This window comes from Hirundo rustica, chromosome Z (assembly GCF_015227805.2).
Source record: "Hirundo rustica isolate bHirRus1 chromosome Z, bHirRus1.pri.v3, whole genome shotgun sequence".
Lineage (NCBI taxonomy): Eukaryota > Metazoa > Chordata > Aves > Passeriformes > Hirundinidae > Hirundo > Hirundo rustica.
In genome coordinates this window covers 70,425,112-70,449,099 of record NC_053488.1, presented here as the reverse complement: position 1 = coordinate 70,449,099, position 23,988 = coordinate 70,425,112, and the positions used below count along the sequence as shown (strand labels likewise).

The window sequence follows — 23,988 nt, the reverse complement described above, 5'->3', positions numbered from 1 at the left end:
GCATGTGGAATTTATTTTAGAAGTCTGGTGTTTTAAGCTGTAGAACTTTTAAATCCAGATGGAGATACTGAATTTTTTTTTTTTTCCCTAATGACTTAGCTTAATACTAGAAATTTAGTCTTGTTTATGAAGTTCATGTCTGATACTAAAATTAAGAACTTTTCCTGGACTCTTTAAGATAAAAAGGGTTAAGATGGAATTACCTTTTCTAAACAAATGATTGACATAATTAAATGTACTTGTAAAATAATTTTAATCACTTGTTTTGCAGTGTTTATATCATAAAATAGAATAAACTTGCTTGAAATAAAAGACTTCACCCACATAAATGTTGTGGGTGCACAGGAGGGGACCTGTTCTCAGAAATGAGTATGCATGTGTATTAATCTGTGGTGAAATAAATACATTCATTTAATTGGTGAAAATGACAATAGATTGAGTCCAAATTCTGCTAACAGTTACTGATTGCTTTAGATAGCTATTTTTGCTACCAGATTTTACTGGTATCAGTTGAACCTAAACTCATGATGGTGAGAGTTTCTCTTCCTTTTATTTCTGAGAAGAATGGATGGAAAGTAAAAAAAAATTAATTCAAGTAATCCAAACAATTTTTTGATGCTGAATACTTTATAGAAGTTTCTTATTAAGCCTTGACCAGGAGCAGCAGATTTACTGGCGAAGAGGCAGTTAACATTTAAAAGGCTCTTTTCTCAAGTTTATGTGTCTGAAATTAATCCGGTTGGGGTTTTTGGCAATCATAAAGAATTTTCATAACTAGCTTGAACAGAAGATTGTCATTTTGTTATGAGTTAAAGAACTATGCAGATCGTGGAATGGCTGATAAAGATGAAATTTCTTTTTGTAGGATCTCTAATTTGATCTTTACATTCACGACATCCTCTTTCCTACACCAGGAGAGTCAGTTTAATGGATCAACTCCTGTGACACTCCCGCCATTTATGTGAATATATTTCTTACCAGTTCTGGGCTAGAGTTGGTGCTAGAAAGCAGTAGATGTGAATTAAACAAAGAGTAAACCCCCCTCTGTGTTCTTACAAAGTATAGCAAAGGGCAGTGCATGCCTGTGTTGGCAGAATTAACAATGCTTCTGTAAATTTCCCTGAAGCTGTAGATTGGTCTATGGACACTTTTAAGATTAGCAACAGTATGATTCAAAGCATCTAGTTTGCCTGGCTAGTTCAACTAGCAAAACTGCAAAATATTCCTGTTACATCTATGAACAGGGAGAAATGTGAGTGGAGGAGGGACTGTGCGACAGCTCAGAGGGAAGTTCTTGAGTGCAGTGAAGACGATGAGCATGGGGACCTCTGTTTGTCTGTGGTTGACTTAGTCATGAGTCTTTGCTTCAGTGTGATGGTAAATTGTTTTCTGTGGGGTTAGAGTAACACAATGTTAATTCTGCTCTGGAAGAGTCCAAAGAGATTTTAAATTAGGTATTATTCTCTATGTAAATTAATTACATTGTTTTCAAGATATTTTCAGATAATGTGCTAATGCGTGCAGTTGTCACCTTTCAATTTTCAGGTTACAGTTCTCATATTTTTGTGATATGCTTGGAGAAATAACCTGTTTGACCAGAAATGAAAAAGTATTTGAAAAAATTTATGCTTGTCTCTTGCTTTCATTTACTTAATGAAAAGTCAGATGCCTTCCCAGAGCAATTCAAATATTTACAAAGCAGCTACAGGAGAATCTTTTTCATCCTTCTCTGACCCTGAGGCCCATAGAGAACCCTCCTAACTCTTGAAATAATGAAGCTAGGTATTGAGATCTGTTAGTTATTGGTTTGGGGTTTGTTGTTTGTTTTTTTTTGTAACTCTTCCTTTGTAGCATAACTGCAGATTCTTTTCTTTCACATCTGGTATTTCAAGTCAGCTTTTAAATAATGAAGGTATTTTAAAACCAAAACTTGCCGAAACTTTTACAGGGTTCACTAAAACTTCTACCTACAGTACCTACAATATTTTGGAAGGCAATGTTAACCTTAGTTAGGAGAATGCTTTGGAAAAATTATTTCCTTTTTTTTGACAATGAAATATATATGGTGATTGAATCAAAATAGCCTTCAGGCTCAGGTATGTTGGAATAGGCAGCAGTTCCTGTGAAACTGCAAGACAAAGCTGAGCAGTTGTACATGTTTAACTTGCTGTAGTTGGAGGAAATATGACAAGTGCTGCTTATGTGCAAAATTAACTCAGCCTTTCCTTTATATTTGCTGCATCTTGTTAACACAGAGGAAGTGAAGGAGCACGCAAAACAATGCTGGTAAACTTCTTTATTGTCTACCTTTGCCGAATGTCAAGAGCATTAAGGAGATAAAGTATGGTGTGAAAAGGGTAGTGGAGAAGTATTGAAGGGAGGGAGGAAGGAGATGCAGAAAATCCCTGGGGTTTCCAACCTAAAGAAGTTTTCTTGTTTTTGTGCTTTTAGTTTGTGAGCTACATGTGCACACAGACTGTATCCTGTTTGCTTGCAGTGACTGCCGGCAGTGTCACCAGGATGGGCACCTGGACCATGTAAGTGCATATACTTCTGCAGGAGAAGGTCGTCGTGCGTTTTGTGGACTAGAGAAGGAACAGTCTTGGTCTTTAGTTTCACATGCTGCCAGTTATGAAAGCCCTTTTGTTCCTTATTGGCAGGCAAAGGACATATGTGACTTCAGAATATTACTACAAAGAGTAAGATGAACTTAAATGCTGGTATTTTCACGATGCTTTTGAACTTTCACCGAAAAGTCTGTGGGATGTGTACAACCTCCAAATTAAAAAAAAAATAAAAAATCAAGCATCTTATATAAAAGTTTGCTTTATGAAAGTTGGTGTGGAACTCCTTTTTTTTTTTTTTTTTTCCCTCTTTTTTTTTTTTTTTCTTTTTCTTTTTTTTTTTTTTTTTTTCCCCTGTATGTTGAGCTGTTGGTTACATTGCATCCCTGGCAAGTGTTCTCTTATCCTCATGTTTTCTACAGTCTGGCTAAGACAAGACTGCCTATTTTCTTATCTTCTCACAGTACAGTAGATACAGAATACCGATATTGTAGGATGTTTTTTTAAAAGTTTTTTTTTTTTTTTTTTAGTCAACTGTGAAAGAAAAACACTGGGAAAATTTTTTTGATAGTTTGATTTCTTCTTTTAGTGAAATGTAAGATTGTTAAAACTTCATATTTATCTTGAGAAAAACTTAATGCCCTAGTCTCTGTTGCTATTTCCTCAGAGCTATTTGAATTACTGATTTTAAAGTTGTACTGAAGATGCAGCTGTATCTGATTCATTTAATGCTAAGTCATGATGTGTTCTCTCAGGATATTTACCACCACCACTGGAGGGAGGGAAACCTTTCTTCAAGTGCTCGTTGCGAATTCTGCAAAAAAACTTGTGGGTCTTCTGAGGTGCTCTCTGGCATGAGATGCGAATGGTGTGGCATCCTGGTATGTTGTGCTGCTACATGTATTTGTGGGAGCCACATATATATGGGCATGTGCTTATTTGAACACTTGATATAAACATAATCGATTCACACACTATATAAATATGTATTTTGTATACACCTTATAAATACACTTAATCTATACACTTATTTATTTAAATATATATATTTATGTGTTCGATGGGAAATCTGACTTTTTAAATCCTCCTCATAGTCATTTTAATGAGCAACTCTCAAAGTCACAGTGAAGCTTTGTGTAAATCGAATGGAATTTGACAGGGTCTGCTCGTTATAGATCTGTGGTTAGAAGACTGCAGTCACCTTCTGTGTTAAATCAGAATTTCTTTCAAATCATGAATTCTGCAAGGTTAAAGACTTACCATTCTAATATGTTTCCTCTTATTTCAGTATAGAATCTTTACCTGTGTGGTTGGAGTTTTTTTAAGCTGTCAGTATCAGTTTCTATGTTTTTCCATTCACATGACACATATTTATTTCCTGTGCTAGCTGATGGTAGCCTTCAATAATCCTTCTGGAAATCACAGCCTTTTCACACACTGATAAACAGTGTGCAGTGCAGATAACAATTAGTCCATCCACTTAATGCCACCTCGTTTTAAAATATGATGGAAGTGAAAGCACCAGATTAGGAGGGAACTGAAAAGTATATGTAAGAAATCATTAATGTGCTGCTTGAGGCTAGATGAGGTATTCCATGTAGTAATGATTTAAAATAAAACTCTAGAGGTTATTCAGTATTTTAAGTATGATTTCAATGATATTTTTTTTAATTTTGTGGGGTTTTTATTTTAATCTGAGGCATAATTTCTGAGGTGGGAGGGACTGTCTTTGAAAACAGTCTAAGAAATGTAATTGTAAATGCTGTGTGACCATACATACAAAGATATGTGTATTCAGTAATGGCAGAAGATTTGCAGCAGCATAAAGGCAGAAACTATCCACTCGCCCTTTGGAATAAAACTGAAAAGAGTCTTATCTCAGAATCTGTAAGTGGGTACAGCTGTATAAGAGTATACTGCTCTTTTCAAGCTATTAAATATTGTGCACCTTTTCCATTTCGCCCAGTAAATATCCACATAGAGTGGAAGATCAGAGTTTGAGACCAAAACTTTAAACTTCTCCACGCAGCTGTATAAAAACCTTTCATTTTTAATAGAAGAGGTTTGTGATCCTTGTAAGTTTCTTGTTATATTAAGACTCCCCATTATTGGTAATACAAAACCTGACTTAAACAAATAAAAATCTAGGGTGAAAGATAGGGCATTAATTTAATGAAGTTGATTTCCAAAAGGTCTCGAAAGGTCTATGACAATTTCACTCATAGTTTGTTATAAATAAATTTACTTGCTATGTGTATCACAAGTTCTTAACTGATGCTGTTGTTCATAGGCTCATGCTGCATGCTACGTAATTGTCACACCAGAATGTACCTTTGGAAGATTAAGGAATATGATTCTTCCTCCGAATTGTGTTCAGTTGTTTTCTCGCAACTTCAGCAAATTGCATTGTTTTCGAATATCAGAAAATCTGCAGACAGAATCAGGTAAAAACCTCAAAGCTGAATGCAACTAATTGCTTACTGTGTTTAACCTAGTGTCATAATTCAATTAAGTATATTATTGCTAATTTTTACTAGCTTTTGTGGCAACACTGTAACTTCTTGCTATTTCTTGGACAGGTTAGAGACTTTTTAATAGACACTCTGCAAAATGCAAAAATTTCTGTTTCCTTTTGCAGAGTAATTTGTGTGCTGTTCTTGAAACAAAGAAAGTGAAAACCTAAATCAGAAAATTTGTGGTATTACTGTTATCATTTCTGGAAACATTTCTTATATTATGTGTACAGATACTTTTGTCTCATGGATTAAGCATCTATTTAAATCTTTTTAAGATTTCTATGCTGAAATAATACCATGTGTCTAGGCAGGGTAATGTTCTGCTGCCATCTAGAGTGAATATTTGTTTAACAGCTCTTTAGGAACGAGATTTTTTTTTTTAAGCCTGAAATACACTGAAGTATTTTTTAATTTATATTTTTATTTCTTTTGATGCTTGAATGGAATGGGAAAGGAAATAAAAGGTAGCAAAATACAGCTCATGAAAGTTAAATATTTGCTACCGCTCTTTTCTCAACCTGGCAAATTGCTCTTTCTGCTCTGAATTCAGGATTGGTTTTGGTGGGGAGAGCTGATCATGGGCAAGACCCCTGTGTTCTGTGTGCAGAAGCTGTAGCAGAAGTCCTGCTACTGCATGAACTGTGTGACCCAAGGTATACATAACCCAGGCACACTCCAGTGACCTGTCAAAGGCAGAGAGGAGGCATTAGGTTGCTCTTCTGGATTGGTTTTTTTTCAGTGAGTGGGGTTTTTTAGTCAATTTGCTTTATAGTGGTCAAAGATGTAGTATAGCACTCACTTGAAAATCATGGAGTTCCTAATGCTTCCAACATACAAAGTAACCAAAACAAGGAGTTTGGATGAGCTTGGTTTTCCTTCAAGACTCACTGTGAACTTTGATTCAGGTCTATTGTTAGGTATTTCACAAGTGTCACAAAGGTTTAAGTGAAGATAAAGTTATAATAATACAACTAAGAGAAGTTAATCACAAACCTTTAAAATAGAGTCTTTGGTTTGACTTTTCTCATGTAACTAAATTTCTCTCTTTAACAGTGGTGTGTTTTTTAATGTCAGACTTAACTTTCTCTTTTTCATTTTTAAATCACCTCTTAATAAAAATTGAACATGGGCCACCTTAAGTGAAAGAATACAAGGTTTTAGCTGCACCTGCTAGCCTTTTCTTTCAATATTTTAAGAGATGGAAAAAAAGGTTTTCTATTTCCAGACTTATGCTATATGCTAAGCATATTAGTTCATGTTACGCATAGTTGAGGTTTATTAAAATAAGAATTACTTTTTTGCATTTCTTTAACAGAGAAGTTTGTCTGGTGCTTTGAAATGAGAGAATGCAGCCGTTAGCTTGTGGTCAGAAGCAGATACATAAGGATGGAGGGGAAAAAATCAAAATTGAATAAAATTCACCTTGTCTGGAAAGCCAGAATGCATTTTTATAGTCCTTAGCCTGCATGTCACAGAGGTATAGCATAGCAACACCCTGAAAAATCTCATTTCTAACACAGGTTCTCTTTTCTGTGGCCTCTGAGAATTTCTGCCCCTTGGGCTCAGCTCCCCATCATCCAGTGGGCAGCAGCCTCCCAGGATGGAAGGGCTGCTGATACTCAGGGGAGCAGGGGCCAAGCCATGGGGATGCTCCCCTTCCTCTTACTACAAATATGTTGCATACCTGTGAATTTGACAGCTGCCTCAGCATTTGGCATCTTTCTTTCCTTGGTCAGTGGGCCACAGTTGTGGCTCTGCACAAGACATGGTGAGTAATATTTGTGGTGCAGCGCTTGTCTTGGACTCTGCTATTGCAGCAGCCCTCTCATCAGAGGGTAGAAATGAGCCAAGACAGACTTCTTGTTTACTACAGCATGAGAAGGGTCCTGGTTTATTCCTCTTTACAGCTTAGCCATCCTGACCCCAACCATTCACTGACTCTGGCTGCAGCAAGCTCTGACTGTAGGTTTCCCTTGCAGGCTCTGACTGCTGGTTATTTCCTGCTAAACTATGGCTGCATGTATTGGTTTGCAGGCTCTCACTGCAGGCTTTTGCCTAGCTAAACTGTGACTGCAGGTTCCAACAGCAGGCTCTAACTGCAGACCCAGAATGACCTCACAGCAGTGATTCTCTCTCCCCATGATTCTTCTTCATCATGATTCTCTCATCCCTCTTCCTCAAGGTTCCTTCTCCTTCATGATCCTCCCCTCACCAGCTAACTCACTCCCTTTTATCACACTTATCTTTATTGTGTATAGCTGAGACTCATCAGGGTGAGGCTGTATTGGGTAATAAACACAGCTGTTACTTATCAGGGGCAAGGTCACCTGTATCCTCTTCTCCTAAATTCCCGCTGCGCATAGTGTTTTGTTCTGTGTTTCCATATAGCACCTTGGTTTAGCACCTACATGCTGAATGTTCAGGTACTAGTCTGGTGTCTCCACATGTGACTTCTTTTACACCATCCACATCCTGATGAGACTTATTTTGAGACCTGTTGCTGAATGTTTGCCATTCTCAGTCATCTGCTGAAGATCAGGTGTCTGAGGTCACTGCCAAAAGCGCTAGATACCATTGCTCTATGCTCTTTTTTTTCGCCCAAATTATTCCTCAAAACCAGAGCCAAGAATTGTCTTGAACTAAATCTCACATCATCCTGTATCAAGGAAACACAGTGCTCTAGCCTTTTAGTAGTTCTTGTTACCTGTGTTCACAGAACAGACCTTAATTTTCTTACAAAACCCCACTAGTTCCTGGTGTGTGCTGAAAGTTACTAAGATGTGTCATGAATCCAGCAGCTCCCTGATAATCTCTTAGGATGTACTTGATGCTCCTCTGACAGTGAAGCAGCTCAGGACAGCTGAGGAGTTGCACAGGTATTGCTGCTACTTTTCCAGGGGAAAGGCATAGACTCTGGATGGCAGTTCTTGTTAAAGATTGTGTTCGTGTTAGGCACATTTTAGGGGACCAAGGAGCTCCTTGGTTGGAAGATAATTAGCACTTCTGTGTGATGACAGGCTGACTAAGTTCTGCTGAGGTGACAGGAGAGGGTGCTCCTCTGCTGCCTCAGCTGACAAAGGACATTACTCATAAGATTATGGAGAGACTAGTCTGAGGTACCAAAGAAGTTTTGGCAGTTGCCTGGATGAGTTGACTGCTGCAGGCATAGCTCTTCCCAAGCTGGTGGTTGGGAAGTGCCAGATGACTTGTCCCCATGCAGTGAATGAGCACAGGCATCATTGCTGACTGGGGATCATTTATGTGAAGTAGCTTATGCCACAGTATAAATATTAAGCTTCATCACCAACATTCAGCAAACATCTCTCTGCTGAAAGTTTTGAATTCTTGAGCTACCAGGAGATGCAATGGTAGAGCAGTGTGGAGCCCCTTCCTCCAAATGATTACTAACATTATATGATTAATAACAACTTTTAAAGTCATTGAACTTCACTGGAATAGTTTCAAGATGCTGTTCATGTAGATTTCCCTACTACTCAGCTTGAAGGAGAAAGTGGAATAAAAGAAGTCAGCTTCTTCCCATCTGAAGTGAGAAAGAAGAGCTTTTGGGAGCAATCAGGAACAGTAATTTCCTGTTGTTTTATTTACTACTTCTTTTTTTTCAAACCTTATTGTCTGGAGTTTTTGAAATTCAAGACGGCATTCAGCTTTCTCTTATTTCAGGGTGGTTCAAGACCTTACTGTCTAAATTTCTCTCCTGTTTGAAACTTGATCTGTTTGTCAGCTATAACAGGGAAAATATCTCAACACTTTTTATATTTTAAAAGCCACAACTCAAAAGCATTACCCAAATACCCAGTGAGTTACCTGGTGTCAAGTTTAGGACTACTGCCTAGTACCCTTCTTGACATGCTATGACTCTGCTTCTTGGAAGGTTCTTCTGCTTTAGGATTTGACTTCCTCAGTACCTCTTTTGCTCTGAAGATCTGCTGTTACTTGTTTTATTTTGTATTTTTTTTTCTTGTCTTGTGCTTTGATTTCTTGCTTTCCCCCTCAGCTGCAAGGTGTAGTTTTTACAAAGCAGTTGCCTGGCTTATATATTGTGGGAGCTTTACCTGCATCCCAACTCACTGACTGGGATTTTCAGTGAGTGTGAGTCATTATTTGATGAGCACTTGTGTTGCACTCTACTGCTACCTTCCGAGAAGGAAAATTGATTATGTGTGGATTTGCACTGGTCTTGTATGGCCCTGAGTGTCAGGAATGAGAACAGAGTGAGGATGTTCTTCACAGAAGTAAATGCAAAATGTTGACAGCATTTATTTTAATCTTTTTTTTAATATTTATGGTTTTAATATGTATGGTTTTACAAGGATGCATTATTTTCTGACATGTTAACTCCTAGAGTGATGAGCCTACTGTCTAAGTCTTCTGCTAGAGAGCAGCAATTTCTTTCTCTTTGGGTGTCAATAACTTTGGTTTTCAGTTGTGTAAATTCTATAACACCGTCATTTCTGACTGAAAGGCTGAATTGATTTGGTAATTTAAAACTTAATGGAAATCATCCATACTTCAGTGACAGTCAAACATCATGATTTCAGAAAAGAATGAAATGCAGTAGTTGCGATATTAAAGCTAATGGTATAAGAATATCATGTATGCCTTCACTATAGCTACATAACAATGCAGATTTGGGGGTTTTTTTAATGCTGTTTTAATACTATGAATTATTATCATAAAATAGGTAGAAAAAGAAAGTGTGCTTTTCTGACTGGTTCCTTTTGTATTAGCTTGTTTGATGGAAACTGTTCTTAAATGACAAACACTTTCTACCCCCTGTCCAAATTAACAAAAATCCTTTCTTAAAATGTCTGTGTTTTTACAGATGAAGATGATGATGTTGATGGGTCAACACAAGGTTCAACAAAAGATATCCAAATTTCAACAGATTCAAGTAAGCAAAATTTTAGTTAGGGATGAATAGTCACCCATTTATTTATTCATGTAATAATCTTCATTCATATAATCTTAACTTGTATTGCCTTATGACAAAATATTAAGTGGTTATTTTTCTAATGTTAGGTTTTAATTTCAGGTCCAAAGTTTTTGTCCAACACATTTATCCAGGGCCTTACAAATATCTCCTTGGTACTTTCCATTGGTAGGTTGACATAAGTGGCAATCTCTTCATTACCTTGACAAATAGGTAATTTCTCTCAACTTGGTAATTAGAGAAAGAAAACCTGGTGTTAATAATCCATAGATAAGCAACAAATTTAAAGGGCAGACAGCAATGCCTTTTCAGAGCCTTTTGCTTCTAAGTTCACTGGATCCAAATTTTGCTGAGGACATCAGGTGAATTGTTGGGTTTTTTTAGCTTGGGCATGTTGCAGTAAACAGAGCTGAGCTGGACTGCTTTTTGTGCAGTCAAATTTTTAAACATGTGGAGTTCTCTGGGGTTGGTAACAACCAAATTCTTGCTTTTCAGAAGATGAGGTAAAATGCAATTTAAGAGCTTCCCACCCCTATATGCATATTAGTAAGAACAACATGGTCCATGCTACCTAATGTAGCTGCATGGATTGCTGTAAAAAATGATATTTCAAATCAATAAATACTATTTTTTTTTTAATCCAGAAGTTCTTGCAAAATTAAGAATCTAATTGTGCAAATGCTATTTGGAGTTTTAAAAAATTCATCTCAATAATTACTTAAATCAGTTATAGAAGAAATCTCAAGCATCCTCTTGTTTCACTTTTTCAGTTCCTGAATGACTTTAAGTTATGATCCACCACCATACTTTCTTATTATGGGAAAACACTCTAACTGCAGTTTTCCCAGTGTTTTAAGTGACTTAAATGGTTGATGTGAGAACTTCTACATTTCAACAATTAAGCCTGTTTCCCTTATGACTGTCAAAAAGAGCAAAGTCTCTGTCCAGATATATCGGCTGGATTCATTGAAAGCATTGGTAGACACCAGTTCAGCTTTAGTTTAGCCTTCCCAAAAGAGGAAAACATATATGAAAATTCAGGGCAGGATACAAACTTTAATATGTCATTTGTTCAGGCCATCTCTGGACTGGAGAAAGTAGCAGTAGATGATATATTTTCAAGGGTCATGTAAAGTATCATTAGCTGTGTTTTAAAAAGAACAGTGGCATTAAAAATTACTTTCTTGTAATGCATTTTCACAAAACATAGGACAGTGTAGAGCCCAGTAACTTTACTGTGATTGAGAAAGCTCAGTTAAAACCACACTCTCAAAAAGAGTCAGAAATAACATTTACTGATAAGACAGGACAGACTGTGGTGATGTGGTTCAGGGTGTGGCCATGCAGTACCAACCAGCAACTTCTTTAAATGTGACCAGCTTCCTGTGTCTCCTTCTATTTTCCCATACTAGTTCTTCCCCAAACTACCTTGATCTCTCGCTTTTATTCCTCTCCTGAAGTTCCCCTAACAACCCTTGTACCATCCCAGAATGTTTTTCACTTGTGTCTTGTATATCCCTGCAAGCTCAGCACCCTCCTTGGTCAGTGAGGTGTCCTACAGGACTTCCCCCACAGACTCCTCTGGTGTGTGCCACCTCCAGACAATGGGATTGATGACCTTGTGTCAGCTCAGGACATGACTTCTCTGATAATCTACTTGGTAAAGTTATTGAGTTTCAACTGCCAGCTGTTGTGCCTCTCTGTATGTGGGGAGTCATATGCTATTAATAGGAATACAACATGAATTTGAATTTAACATGGCAATGACAGGGTTGTAGGGGGCTGTACCACTTTCACCTGTCTCTGGATAACATCATTTGTATAACATGGGTCAAGAGAACTGCCCACTGCTTCTGTGTGTTGACTCAGTACATCTGCCGTGTGTTTTGGGATTTACCATGCTCTCCCTCAAGGGTGTCTGAGTCCAGAATATTTGGCTTTTCTTGATTCCAGCTCTTAGGGGTTTTAGGGGTATGTATTTCTAAAAGCTATGAAACTAAGTCAGAACAAATTGAATAATATTGATGTGGAAAGACACTTTTTTCCACAGGAGAGAAGCCAATAGAAAAGGATAACCAAGTCTGTAGTTTAGTATTGGAGGAAGATTTGAATTAGTAATCTACATTATGTTTTGCTACACTGCTATTGTAATGGGCTCATTGAGTGAAAGGTAAAGGTAGAAGATCTAAGTCTTAGTATTTGTCACTTAAATGTGTTAAATCAACCACTATATTTAGCCTACTAAGATACTGAAACCCAAAGCATAGAATTAACATAAAAACAACCATACAGTTTCTGAGTTGATAGATTTAAGACATGCAAGTATGTTTGGCAAAGGACTCTTTCTGCTCTGTGAGAGTCTCTCAGTGCTACCTGGCTGCAAGTGAGCTGTCTGATTCAGTTATGCATCCATCTTCTGCAGGACAAAATTCAGCCATCAATGAAAACCCATCCTGGAGGAGGTTTTAGGGGAATCTGTTTACCAGAGAAATGGGGGCTGCAGTTCGTCAGCAAACAGATGCTTCCCAGCACGTCCTTTCACAGCCTCTGTTTTGCCTTGCTCAGGTTGTTCATCTGCTGAGTAAGACATAAAATGGTTTTGTATTAGGTAGACCCAAGTCATTGGCTTAGAGTTTGCTTATGTCTTGTCCCAAACCTGCTGACAGTGCTCAGGAGACCTCTGCTGTAATTCTGCAAGCAGGAACAAACTATTTTCCAGAAGAAGCAAGGACAGCATATGGGGGTGGATTTTTTCCCTAAAGATAGGTATGAAAACTTTAAGCTTTCATGAAAAGGGCCATTTTATTCTTCTGTAGCTGCTTACAGATAACTAAACATGTCACATGTTCCTCAGCAGATGTTTGGAAAGACTCTAAAAACTAAGAGAAGTAGGGTTAAGAAGTGGCTACCAAAACGGGAGGACAGCTGTTAACACAGACTTGTGCTTCAAAATTGTCTTGAAACTAGGGGAGTTTGAGCTGCTCAAGAAAATAAGTTCAGAGAAGGCACACACCTGAAAATGGCCCTCCTGGAAGAGAAAGAGCTAGAGAAAGAAGGGAGGAAAGAAAAAGAAGGGAAGGAAGGGTGGGAAGAAGGAAGGGATTCTGAAAGGCTCTCTTCAAGGGTAGTAAAAGAAAAAATACGTAATTCTTACATACATAAGACATACATAAGACATAACCGTCGTGTAGGTTATGAATCCTAATACTGAAATAACCCAAAATTTGATAGTCCCCCTTGTTGCAATATGAAGTAGCAGTAGAGAAGGAGAGCTAAGGTATGTAAATATCATGAGTTGTTTGGGGAAGGGTCTTGGTAAGTTATGTTGCTAGAATTTAGTCTTTTAAGAGTAATTTTCACAAATACAAATCAATATCGGCCTCTAGCTTTCATAAGTGACGAAACAATTCAGGACCGTGTTGTTTTCCTATATCAGTCACAAGGCACATGTAAGTCTTTTCAGAAGCTATGTCCTGCCTGTGGGGATTTGGAAGTCAAAGGGAACATGAACTTTGGACTTGTCCAATGCTGTTTTATCCTTTTCCCAGGAAAACTTGGTATCTTAGCCTCTGAAATCAAATTCCACACTTTGGTAAATTATGCCTGCAGTTAACTTTTTCTAGTTACTTTTTTCTTGGAAAGGCTAAGCATGAATAGCAGGTTATTTTAAGCTCAGTATTCCATGGTAAGAAAAAAAACAATAATGTGTTTTTCAGGAGAAAGTCCTGATACTCTGTACTCTGATCCAACACGAAAATATAAAAAATTTAGCAGTGAGGTGCCAGTATTACAAAACAGGCAGTAACTCCTTTAAATACCACCGTTTGATAAGTTCATCTGTTGCATGCTAGCAAGAGGTTTTGTATATATGCATATATGCATTTGTACATATCTACGTATGCTAAGTAGGGTTATGTAGGCTTCACTTCTGTAACTGGGTCATTTTCTAATATTTAAAAATTTGAACAGGTGGAAGGAAGAACTTTACCTCACTTCCAAAGTGGTTATAGTTGAGCTTCTTGCCAAGGCTAGTTAGACAAATCAGACAGGCATAAGACACCCCTTAACTTACGTGTGTTGGATGTGCTCTTGTCTAAGTGGAGAAATGTATTTCTGGATGACTAATTGCAGTATGTAGGTATTTGTTCTTTTATTAATGTGATTCCAGAAGCTCATGTGCAAGCAAGCCATTTTTCACTGGGTTGCAGTAAAAGTGTCCCCTTTGAGGAGGACAGTGACAAAGTTAAATGTGATTTTTCACTTAAAAAGTTGAGGAGGTTTTTTGTGTGATGGATACCAGATTAGCAGCATTATGCTTATTAATCTAAGAAATATGCCTGTGCTTAAGACATTACTACTGGTCTGTAGATCTAAACTTGTTCTTGTAAGGCAGTTTATTTTGAGAGTCAATCCAACTGTTCTTTGACTGTTCTTAAGACATGGAGAGCTCATAAAAAATTCTCAAATTATAATTGCTAGGGATTCTTTTAGGCCAACTAGTATCTCATAAGAGCAGACTACAAAGACACTTCCAATGAAAACAAGTACTAGAACTTGGATGAATGTTTTTATTCTCAGATGGTTGTCTACTTTCTGGATTGCTAGAGAAAACAACAGAGATTTCGATAGTGTTACGAAAGTTCATACTCAGAACATCAGTGCTGCTGTCAGAAACCAGTGTTCACTTGTTTTCTCAAGTTGTGTTAGCTCTAAAGAAGGTCACCCAGGACAGAGTGAGTCTTTTGGTTAACATTTGTCCATGCTGTAGTTACCATGGAGATCTGACAGAAATCTGTGTCTAAAAGAATTCCATTCCTTCTGGCATAGAGCCATCAGAATTTAAAGGAGTAGGTCACTTTTCTGATATGTGCTATGGCTCAATGCAATGGTTGTTGAGTTTCAGTGGTACTTTAGAAGTAAGAGTTGGTGATATTTATATTTTCTTTATACTGTGACTAAAAAGAAATTGACAACAGACACAACCAGTTTGATTATTGGAAAACAGAAAATCCACTGTGATGTTGTAATGCATTAATTGAGTTTATACTGTGTTTTACCGGATCTGTAATGTTTTTTCCCTGTTCCCCTTTTACTGTATCACATGGTTTGTCCGCGCTCTCAGCCACGCCCATCCGCCACACTGGAATGTAACCCAGCTCTGTTCCAGTCCCACCTTGTCCCTGACTGGGCAGTGGCTTGTCCCTGCCTCTAGCCCCTGCCCCCTGGGAAAAAGCCCTGGGATGGGCAGAGCCTAGATGACTCTGGCTCCGGAGTGGATGGGAAAAGAGCTAGAACTAGCTCCTGGGCAAATAAAGCAATATTTCCATCCGCTGGACAAAGAGCAGGCTCTTTCCTTTTGCCATTGGCGGTCGACTGGTCTCATAAAGAAACCCCACATCCCACATTGGTGCCTAAACGTGTGGCTCGAAGACACAAGGGGCTCCCAGAAACCTGGAAGAACCACTCGGAGGGCACGTGGCTGAGGAATCTCACGCAGGTACACGGGTCACGAAACGAAGCCTACCCACGCACAGACACAGACCTGTCAGGCTTGGTGTTCACTGTGGAGTCTCTGAAACACAGGATTCCACAGGCCAGGGCTGTAGTTTTCTCCTTTGCACTCAAAAAACCCTTCGGAGTGCTGCAAAGAAGCCCCACGAACAGCAGGCTGCTCCCAGAGAGAGTGACCACATGTTCGTGGAAAGATGACCCTGGGAACCGAGACTGGAAGTTCTTTTTGCACCAAAAAGGGTCAGTCTCAGGCAAAAGGAGTGATTGGGAAAGAAAGGAAAGATTTGTCTGAATGCTGGATTTTTGGTGAGTACCACTTTGGGTTTTCTAAGGGAAAATCTTTTTATGAGGCAGTGATCCTCAGGGAAAGGGGTTTTTTCCTTTTGAGGAAGGTTTTTGCTTTCAGAGTAAACCTTAGGGGTGTTTTAATAGCACGTTCCTTTCGGCAGCTTGTGGGGGGTGTGGAAAAGGAAACTGTTTCCCCTTTTGGCTCCTTTTTTTTTTTCTCTCTCCAGCAAGGGTTTTTTAACTTTGGATTTCCCAGCCGCAGTTAAAGGGGACACAGAAACTTAAAATCTGAGCCAAAAATGGGTGCTAGGCCGTCTGTGCCTCACAAAAGAGTCTATTATCAAATTTTAAGTGCCTCAAATGATGGGAAAACCCATTTTTCCAAAAAGCAATTAAAACATTTCCTTCAGTGGTTATTTTCTCAATTTCCAGATGTATCATTAGAGCAAATAAGCTCCCCAGAATTTTGGGAAGCTGTTGCAAAAAAATTGTCTCAATCAAGCTCCCCTAATGATAAGGAAAAAGCAGATTTTGCTCTTTGGAGCTTGCAGATTTTATTTGCAAATCAAAAACAAAATTAAAAGAAAAAAAAAGCAGTTCCTTGTGGATTTTCCCCAGTTTCTTCAGTTTCTCCCTATCCTGACCCCAAAATCCCTTCCCCAACATAGGATATTCCTCGAGAAAACCCCTAAACTTTCCCCAAAACTCCCTTCTTCCCCAGTTTGCAAACCCCGGGTTCAGTTTACTTTTGCAGGCAGTTCGAGTGCACAAAACCCCCATCTTAGTGAATCCCGAGCTAGTCTTCGTTCTGGTGGGGGATCACAAGATGGAGGGGACTCCTTTGTCCAAAACGGCCAGAGCCATGTGCTCTCGAGCCACGAGGAGCCTCTCTCTTTGTCTGTCCCTCCTTCCATCAATCCCTTTCACAATCCCTTCCTCCCCCCAGACCCCTCCTTCCCTTCAGCACCGCCCCTGGCACTGCCCTCTCCTCTGACTCTGCCCCTACCCTCAAACCTCCGCCCTCCGACTCCTCCCCGTGTGACTCACGCCTCCAGCCCCTCCCTGCCCCTGCTTCCCACGGTTTCCCCCACCACAGTCCCAGTTCCCACACCCTGGGGATGGGAGGGGAGCCGGGAACCCGGAAGCAGGAAGCGATCCCGGCTTCTCTGCCACCCCTGTCACATACCGATGGTCAAAAAGAGGGGGTGTTGTCCACTGTAATTGGGACTCCTTCCCCCAACAAGCGATTCAGGATTTATGCAAAGCTCAGGCCAAATTTGGATGCAAAAGTGAATACTTTCACAGCCTTTTAAAAGCAAATTTAGCAGGGAATCCTATTGTTCCCTTTGACCTCTGGCAGCTTTATTCTTTCCTCCTTTCATCCACACAGTTTAGGCTTTGGGACTCCACATGGAAAAACAGATTAAGAGATTTATTCCCGGAGCTTTGGCAAAATCCTGAAATGGCTGTTGATAATAATAATAATTTGCCAATTTGATTAGAACATCTGTGTGGTGATGGTGAATGGGTTTCAGCCCTCAAGCAGGCTCAAGAAATTCCTTTAGCTGTTTTGGAGCACATTAAAGATGCTGCTTTCAAAGCATTCTTTTCAATCCAGCCCGATGGGTCCTTCCAACCTTACTGTAAAATAAAGCAGCTTCCATCAGAACCTTTAGTAACGTTTGTTGAGCGATTAAACCGAGCTATCGGGTTACAGATTAAGAATGAGGGAGCCCAGGAACAGGTTCTGGAGGAGATGGCTCTGGCTGATGCAAATGAACAGTGCAAGGCAGCCATCCTCAGCTGCCCTTGGAACCAGTGCCAACCTTAGATGAAGTGCTCCAGGTGTGTACCCAGAAAGTTCCTTTTATGAGTGCACACCTTAATCACAGTTCCAGAGATTTTCAGACCACCGCAAAGAGCAGCCAAGTAGAACAAACCATGTGATACAGTAAAAGGGGAACAGGGAAAAAACATTACAAATCCAATGAAACACAGTATAAACCTAATTAATGCATTACAACATGTGATACTACTTTTCATATCAACAAAAATAATTGAAAAGTCACAATGTATCATACTAGGTTGGGTGTGGCTCTGAGCCATCTGATCTAGTGAAAGATGTCCCTGTCAGGATTCTTGTGCTCCATGATCTTTGAAGGCCACTTCCAACCCAAATTATTTTATAATTCTGTGATTTTATTTGTTCTGTTTCTGTCTGTGTTTCTTTATGCATGCATCTGTTATACAGGCTTCCCTCCAAAAAGTCACAGCATGGCTGAGGTTGGAGGCAGTATAGATGTTAACTAAGACAGCCTCCTGCTCAAGCAAGGTCACTCAGAGCAGTTTCTCATGTTCAGTAAGATTTTGAATATTATAATAGTGTCATAGAATGGTTTTGAGTTAGAAGGGACCTCAAAGATGATATAGTCCCAACTCCCCTGACATGGGGAGGGATGCCTTCTACTAGACCAGTCAACACAGCCAGTTTTGTCCCAGGAGAGACTAGGATGACTTTGGAGTAGCGTGGGAGGCTATACTGGGGACTGCTTTGCTGTGCAATGAGGTCTTCATGTTATGTAGTGAGAACATCCTTGCACACACACTGTGCCATGACCAGTGGAATCAATAATGAAGAAATACCCTTAAGAAGTGAACAAGTCTACACTGAAAAAGAAGTCCAAGTATAACTGTCACATCTCAGAATAAGCAGAAATAAAGATCATGAGAATTAAAGTATCATGATTTTTCTTTGAGGATTAGAATATCATTTTTAAAAGGCTGCTTTCACACATAAGTGCTAGATTATTCTTAAGTTCTGTGGTGTTAGCTTTTGAGTAAAGTTGGAGAACATACACTGAAGCAGATGTAGGTGGATTAGACATAACATATTTAGACACAACATATTTAGTTTCAGGTGGTTCAAGAAAGCTGGCACTGGAGTGTCCTTGCTAAGTAGTTATACTCTGCAGTCTTTCCTCATAATCTGCCACTGAAAGATTGAAATACCCGGTGATGCACATTTCTGCCTGGATTCTTGCTTGCTTTTTATCAGTCATCAGTTAAAGGTGGTTTGGTGGTTTTCTTCCTCCAGTTCTCCTTTTTAATTCTTCTGTGGTAAATGGCAATTTGCTACTGGGTTTCATTGAACCTCAATGCTGATGTTAATTTGGGAGCAAAAGACTCTTAGTATTTTATTCTGTACTACAAAGTATTTCCAAGCTGGGGAAGCATGAAAGTAGGCTCCAGCATGTTACATATCTCCTTTAAAATGTGTGTTAACAGACTGCGTGATTAACCAGAATTGGCAGTGCTTTGGGAGCTATTCTGAAGAGGATGGCACTTTGCCTTGGTCTTCCAAGTTGTTCTACTTGGAAATAATAAATGCAGCCTTGAATGTGGGGGATGAAGAAGTGATAACATACACAGTCAGGTTATAAAAGTTATATCAAAAGCCAGGATAAAACTGTGATTACTCATTTCTCTTTCTTCTCTGAATGTACCCCTGTTTTAAATGAACAGAAATAAAACAAAATTTAAAATATTCAGCCTCAAAGCTCATCCTATGAAGAAACATTTCAGTGGTTTAAAAGCAGGTTTTTAGTTACATTATACCCTTCTTATTCAGGTAGCTTTCTGATTCAAGGTGTGTGCTAATGAAATACATGTTTCCATTCAGGTAAACAGACACTAAAGATATTTGATGGGAATGACACAGTGAAACGCAATCAGTTTCGACTAATTTCAGTTCCAAGGATTGCAAAAAATGAAGAAGTTGTGGTAAGATACCCAGTGAGGGTCAGTTTTCCAGTGTGATACATATAATTTCATATTACAATAGTAAAAAGCTAAGTTTTGGAAATGTAACTCAATGACAACAACGAAAATCTGTGAATGGGTTATAATATTACAACATATTTTGACTTCTTCATGTACTGCTCTTATTTTAGAGCATCTGAGGAAATGGTGGCTTACATATCTGTAGCATAACGGCGATCACAGTATCACATGTTAAGCAGTCATTCTGCTTCCTGGTGTTTCCCTGAAGCCTGATTTTATTGATACAAACAATACAGGATAACCAGCTCCTAGATCTTGCTCCTTTTCTGTAGTAGTGGTTTGATATTTATCCTGGACAGCCACCAATATTGCACTTGAGTTAAACAGGCTTTAACATTAAAGCTTGTTATAATTATCTCCACCTCTTGGCTGTGAAAATAATCAATTATTGATCACATACTGGCCACTCCCTAGCTTCTCCAGTGCTCCATCTGGGATGGAAAAATTTCTTAGTACTAAATCAAGTGTGCTGTACAGATCTTTATTTACTGGGCTAGGCAGAGACCCCACACTGTGAGAGATAAATCCCAGAGAGGGAATAGGGTGGTTCACAATAGAATTATGTATGGTGAGGTCTCAGAATCATAACAGACTTTGGCAAAGAAGTCCGTAGAATGTATTACATCAGAATTTTGACAATATAAAGCTAAAGATCATTAGGATTTTTATCCTGATACTGTGCTCAAAATCAACAGGAGTTTTGCAAAGGGTTTGTGTTCTGCCTATCAAAGATCATTAAGAAAAGCTATGTACAGGACTGAAAACACTTTTATTTATGAGTGCTAGTTGCCTTTCAAGCACATTTTACCAGGCTGGTGCTTTTAATACTAGAGAAGAGGAATACAAGCGGCTTGAGAGTGAGCTGTAAGCTCTGGGTTAGCAGAGGTGCTGCAGGCGTGGGCCTGTGTGCATCTTGCAAGGACAGCTGTTCCCTTTCCTCTTCACAGGTGTGTGTGGGTTCAGGGCAGTTTGGCTGAGAAGCTCACTAATTTTTAGCATCCTTTAGTGCAAGAAGACTGAGCAAGCAGGTTCAATCAAGTGTAATTTACACTTGATTGTGGAGTAAATTTTATGTGCATGAATGTAGATTTATTGGACCTGAATTTTTATGTTTGGTCGTGAAATGATTATGACTTGCCAAAAATACTGTGGATTGTATTCAAATACATTGATATCTCAAGTTTTCTTCTTCCATGTTCACTGAAATTTGTTTTTGAAACTTCACTGTTGTTTTGATTTATTTTTTTTGCCATTGCTATATATCCGCTGCTCTGAGGTTAGAGCATGCATTAAAGTTTCAATTCATAAATCAGGTATTTATAATGTCTATGGTTGTATAGGTATTAATGCTGTCTCTTCATGTAAATGTTAATTTATCTTGCTGTGTTTTAGGAGGCTGCTTTGAGAGCGTACTACATAAATGATGACCAGCAGGAATATGAGCTTCAGACCTTTACGCAGCAGGTGCTGCTCTCTGATGATGTTATCAACAGGAATGATGCTGCAGAGGACAGTAACTTGGGCTCAGTATTCAGAGAATCTGTTCCTGAAGCTTGGATCATCAGAGCCAAACCAAAGGACGAGGAAGTGATCAGAATTTATCCTGCTTGGCTAAAGTGAGTATTTTCCTTCTTGATCACAAGGTTATCCTACTTGGCTACATTTGTCCTCTGTAGTCTAGCCCTCTTTGCTTTAGTTATTGAAGCTGCAAACTCTTACAGAGAGTGTAGTTTCTTCTTCTGTATTTCAGGATTCTCCTGTTCATTTTTCTGAATGAGTGGTATGCATAGCATTCATTTCCATGCCTGGAAACTCTTGGGTTTCTTTACATGCATGGAACATATAGTGCAACTTGTGCAGTTCTATTATCATGTGTTTGGTTAGAAAGATGCAACTTCACATTAACTACATCTGTAAATAAATGTTTACATATATATCACCTGAAAATTTGATTTTTTTAAGAAATGTGAAATAGGGGAAACTACAGAGCATATGAGATGAGGAGGGGAAAAAAACAAACAAAACAAACCCTATTCAATTTACCACTGAGACAGTACGAATTTTAAGCAGATTTAGTAGTGGAAACAAAATGGTCTGGACCTAATTTCTGAAGACCTGTGGGATAAAATTTAACCATGTGTTCATTTTGCTGTTGCAACTGCTTTGACAAGTTTTATAAAAATTGCAAGTTACCTTTGTGATTAGGAAGAAGCTAATCTGTAGTGCTACAATTGTAATTAGCATTTTCTTCAGATGAAATTGTTTTCTTGTCTGTGGCTCTGATACCACATCTACCATGAGCCTCAGTGAACAACTTTCTTCAACTAATGCAAATATGTTTGAGCAAATTCTATACTTAGTTTAAAAAGGTACACACAGGATTGGTCCTAAAATAAGTATTTTTCTCCTTAGGGTGGGAATGGCATATGTTTCCCTACGAGTAAATAAGGATAGCACGGTGCAGACTGTGATCAAAGAAGTGCTCCCGTTACTTGGAAGGCAGGTAAGTGAAAGATCCTAAGCACATGCATATGCCACCTGAGTTACCCTGAAAATATATATTTTTCTCTTCAGAAAAATTAGAGTCCCTTAATTCACAGTTATTGTAAATGTTGTAGATGATCTTTTGTGATTGGCATACTGCTCAAAGTTTAACACAATTTTCAGGGTAAAGAGGCATGGTTGCTCTGTCCTTGAGGTACCATGAGTGTTTCTGGGTCAAGCAGATTTACATGCATGAAAACTACAATTCCTGGGATGCAGGATATTTTTACTGGATGTTTATGTCTTGAAATATTTAAAACACACATATGTAGCTACTCTGCTAATTTTACCTTGTTGGGAAATTGGCAATTACTGTTAGGATGTTCATGCTTGTCTTCTAATTCTTTATGCTGCTCTGAAGGAAATGGTAAAATCACAGAATATCTCAAGTTGGAAAGGACCCATAAAATCACTGAGTCCAACTTCCTGCTCCCAGCAGGATTACCTAAAAGTAAATCTATGAATAATAGCATTGTCCAGAGACTTCTTGAACTCTCACCAACTTGCTGCCAAGAAGACTTTCCTAGGGATCCTGTTCCAGTAACCAGCCACACTTTCAGTGAAGAACCTTTTCCTTCAAATTCATCTAATTTGAACTCCCCTTCACATGGCTTCTTTCTCTTTTCTCTGGGTCCTATCACTGGTCACCAGAGAGAGGAGATTGGCACCTCTCCCTTCACTGCACACCTTAAGGAAGCTGTTGACCATGATGAGGTCACCCCTCAGCCTCCTCTGCTCCAGGGTGAACAAACCAGGTGACCTCAGAGAGATCCTTCTAAGTCTTGACCTTGAGACTTTTCATCATCTTGGTCACTCTACTCTGGACACATTCAGATGGGTTGATGTCCATCCTACACTGTGATGCTCCAGCACTGGTGGTGAGGCTGCCCCAGCTCAGAGCAGAGAAGAACAATCCCCTCCCTCACCCTGCTGTGACGCTGTGCCTGATGCACCCCAGGACACAGGTGGCCTTCCTGGCTGCCAGGGCACTGCTGACTTATGTTCAGCTTGCCATTGACTCAGTTTGTGAGATCTTTTTCTACAGGGCTGCTCTCTAGCTCTCATCTCCCAGTTTGTAATTTTAACCAGGATTACCCTGTCCCAGGCTGAGAAGCTGTCAGTAGCTCTTGTTAAAAATTTCATACAGTTGGTGATTGCCTAGCTCTCTAGCACATCCCCATCTCCCCATAAGGGTCCCCTACCTTTGAAGGTGTCCACAGTTCCTCCTACTTTAGGATCATTAGGAAACTTATAATGCATTTGATTTGTTCATCGAGACAATTTATAAAAACATTAAAGAACACGACAGAAATTACCTTCCTACAGTGGCAAGCACCATCTCTGTAGCCCCCAAGGGCTGCAATGAAGGACTCAAGGTTGAAACAGCACCTTCTTTACTGTCTGCATTGCTTGCCACATCACTGCAAAATTCTAGATACATCTTGTAATCTTGTAGATGCACACACTTTACTTGGAAGATAATCTCTTTTCAGTCTTCCTGTCCTTCGTAGGGTTGTCAAAACAGCATGACTTTCAGGAAACGTGGTAGTAGACTTTGGTAGCATGTCAAGCCATTGGCAGGCCCAACCTCACCAATGTGGAGACACAAAGCTGTAGTGTGTGTGTTTTAGTCAGCACCTGGGGCTTGTGAGCACACCAGCAAATCAGCACAGTCCCACTGCTCCAGGGCTCAGCCATGCTCGCAGAGGGTGACTGCTGCCCTTGGTGGTTATTTACATAGTACACAGGAACATGCATTGACTAGCTCTCTGCA

The 23,988-nt window shown here is 39.2% G+C and overlaps 1 protein-coding gene across 1 annotated transcript in view; it reads left to right on the top strand.

Annotated features, from left to right (window-relative positions):
* The window catches only part of DGKQ (diacylglycerol kinase theta), a 97,605-nt gene that overhangs the window by 37,886 nt on the left and 35,731 nt on the right, over positions 1-23,988 (top strand). The window contains exons 4-10 of the mRNA XM_040091014.1: positions 2,452-2,537; positions 3,320-3,445; positions 4,855-5,008; positions 9,924-9,992; positions 19,510-19,610; positions 21,063-21,286; positions 22,083-22,173. Coding sequence (XP_039946948.1) covers positions 2,452-2,537; positions 3,320-3,445; positions 4,855-5,008; positions 9,924-9,992; positions 19,510-19,610; positions 21,063-21,286; positions 22,083-22,173 — 851 coding nt within the window. The remainder of the gene's footprint in view (positions 1-2,451; positions 2,538-3,319; positions 3,446-4,854; positions 5,009-9,923; positions 9,993-19,509; positions 19,611-21,062; positions 21,287-22,082; positions 22,174-23,988) is intronic.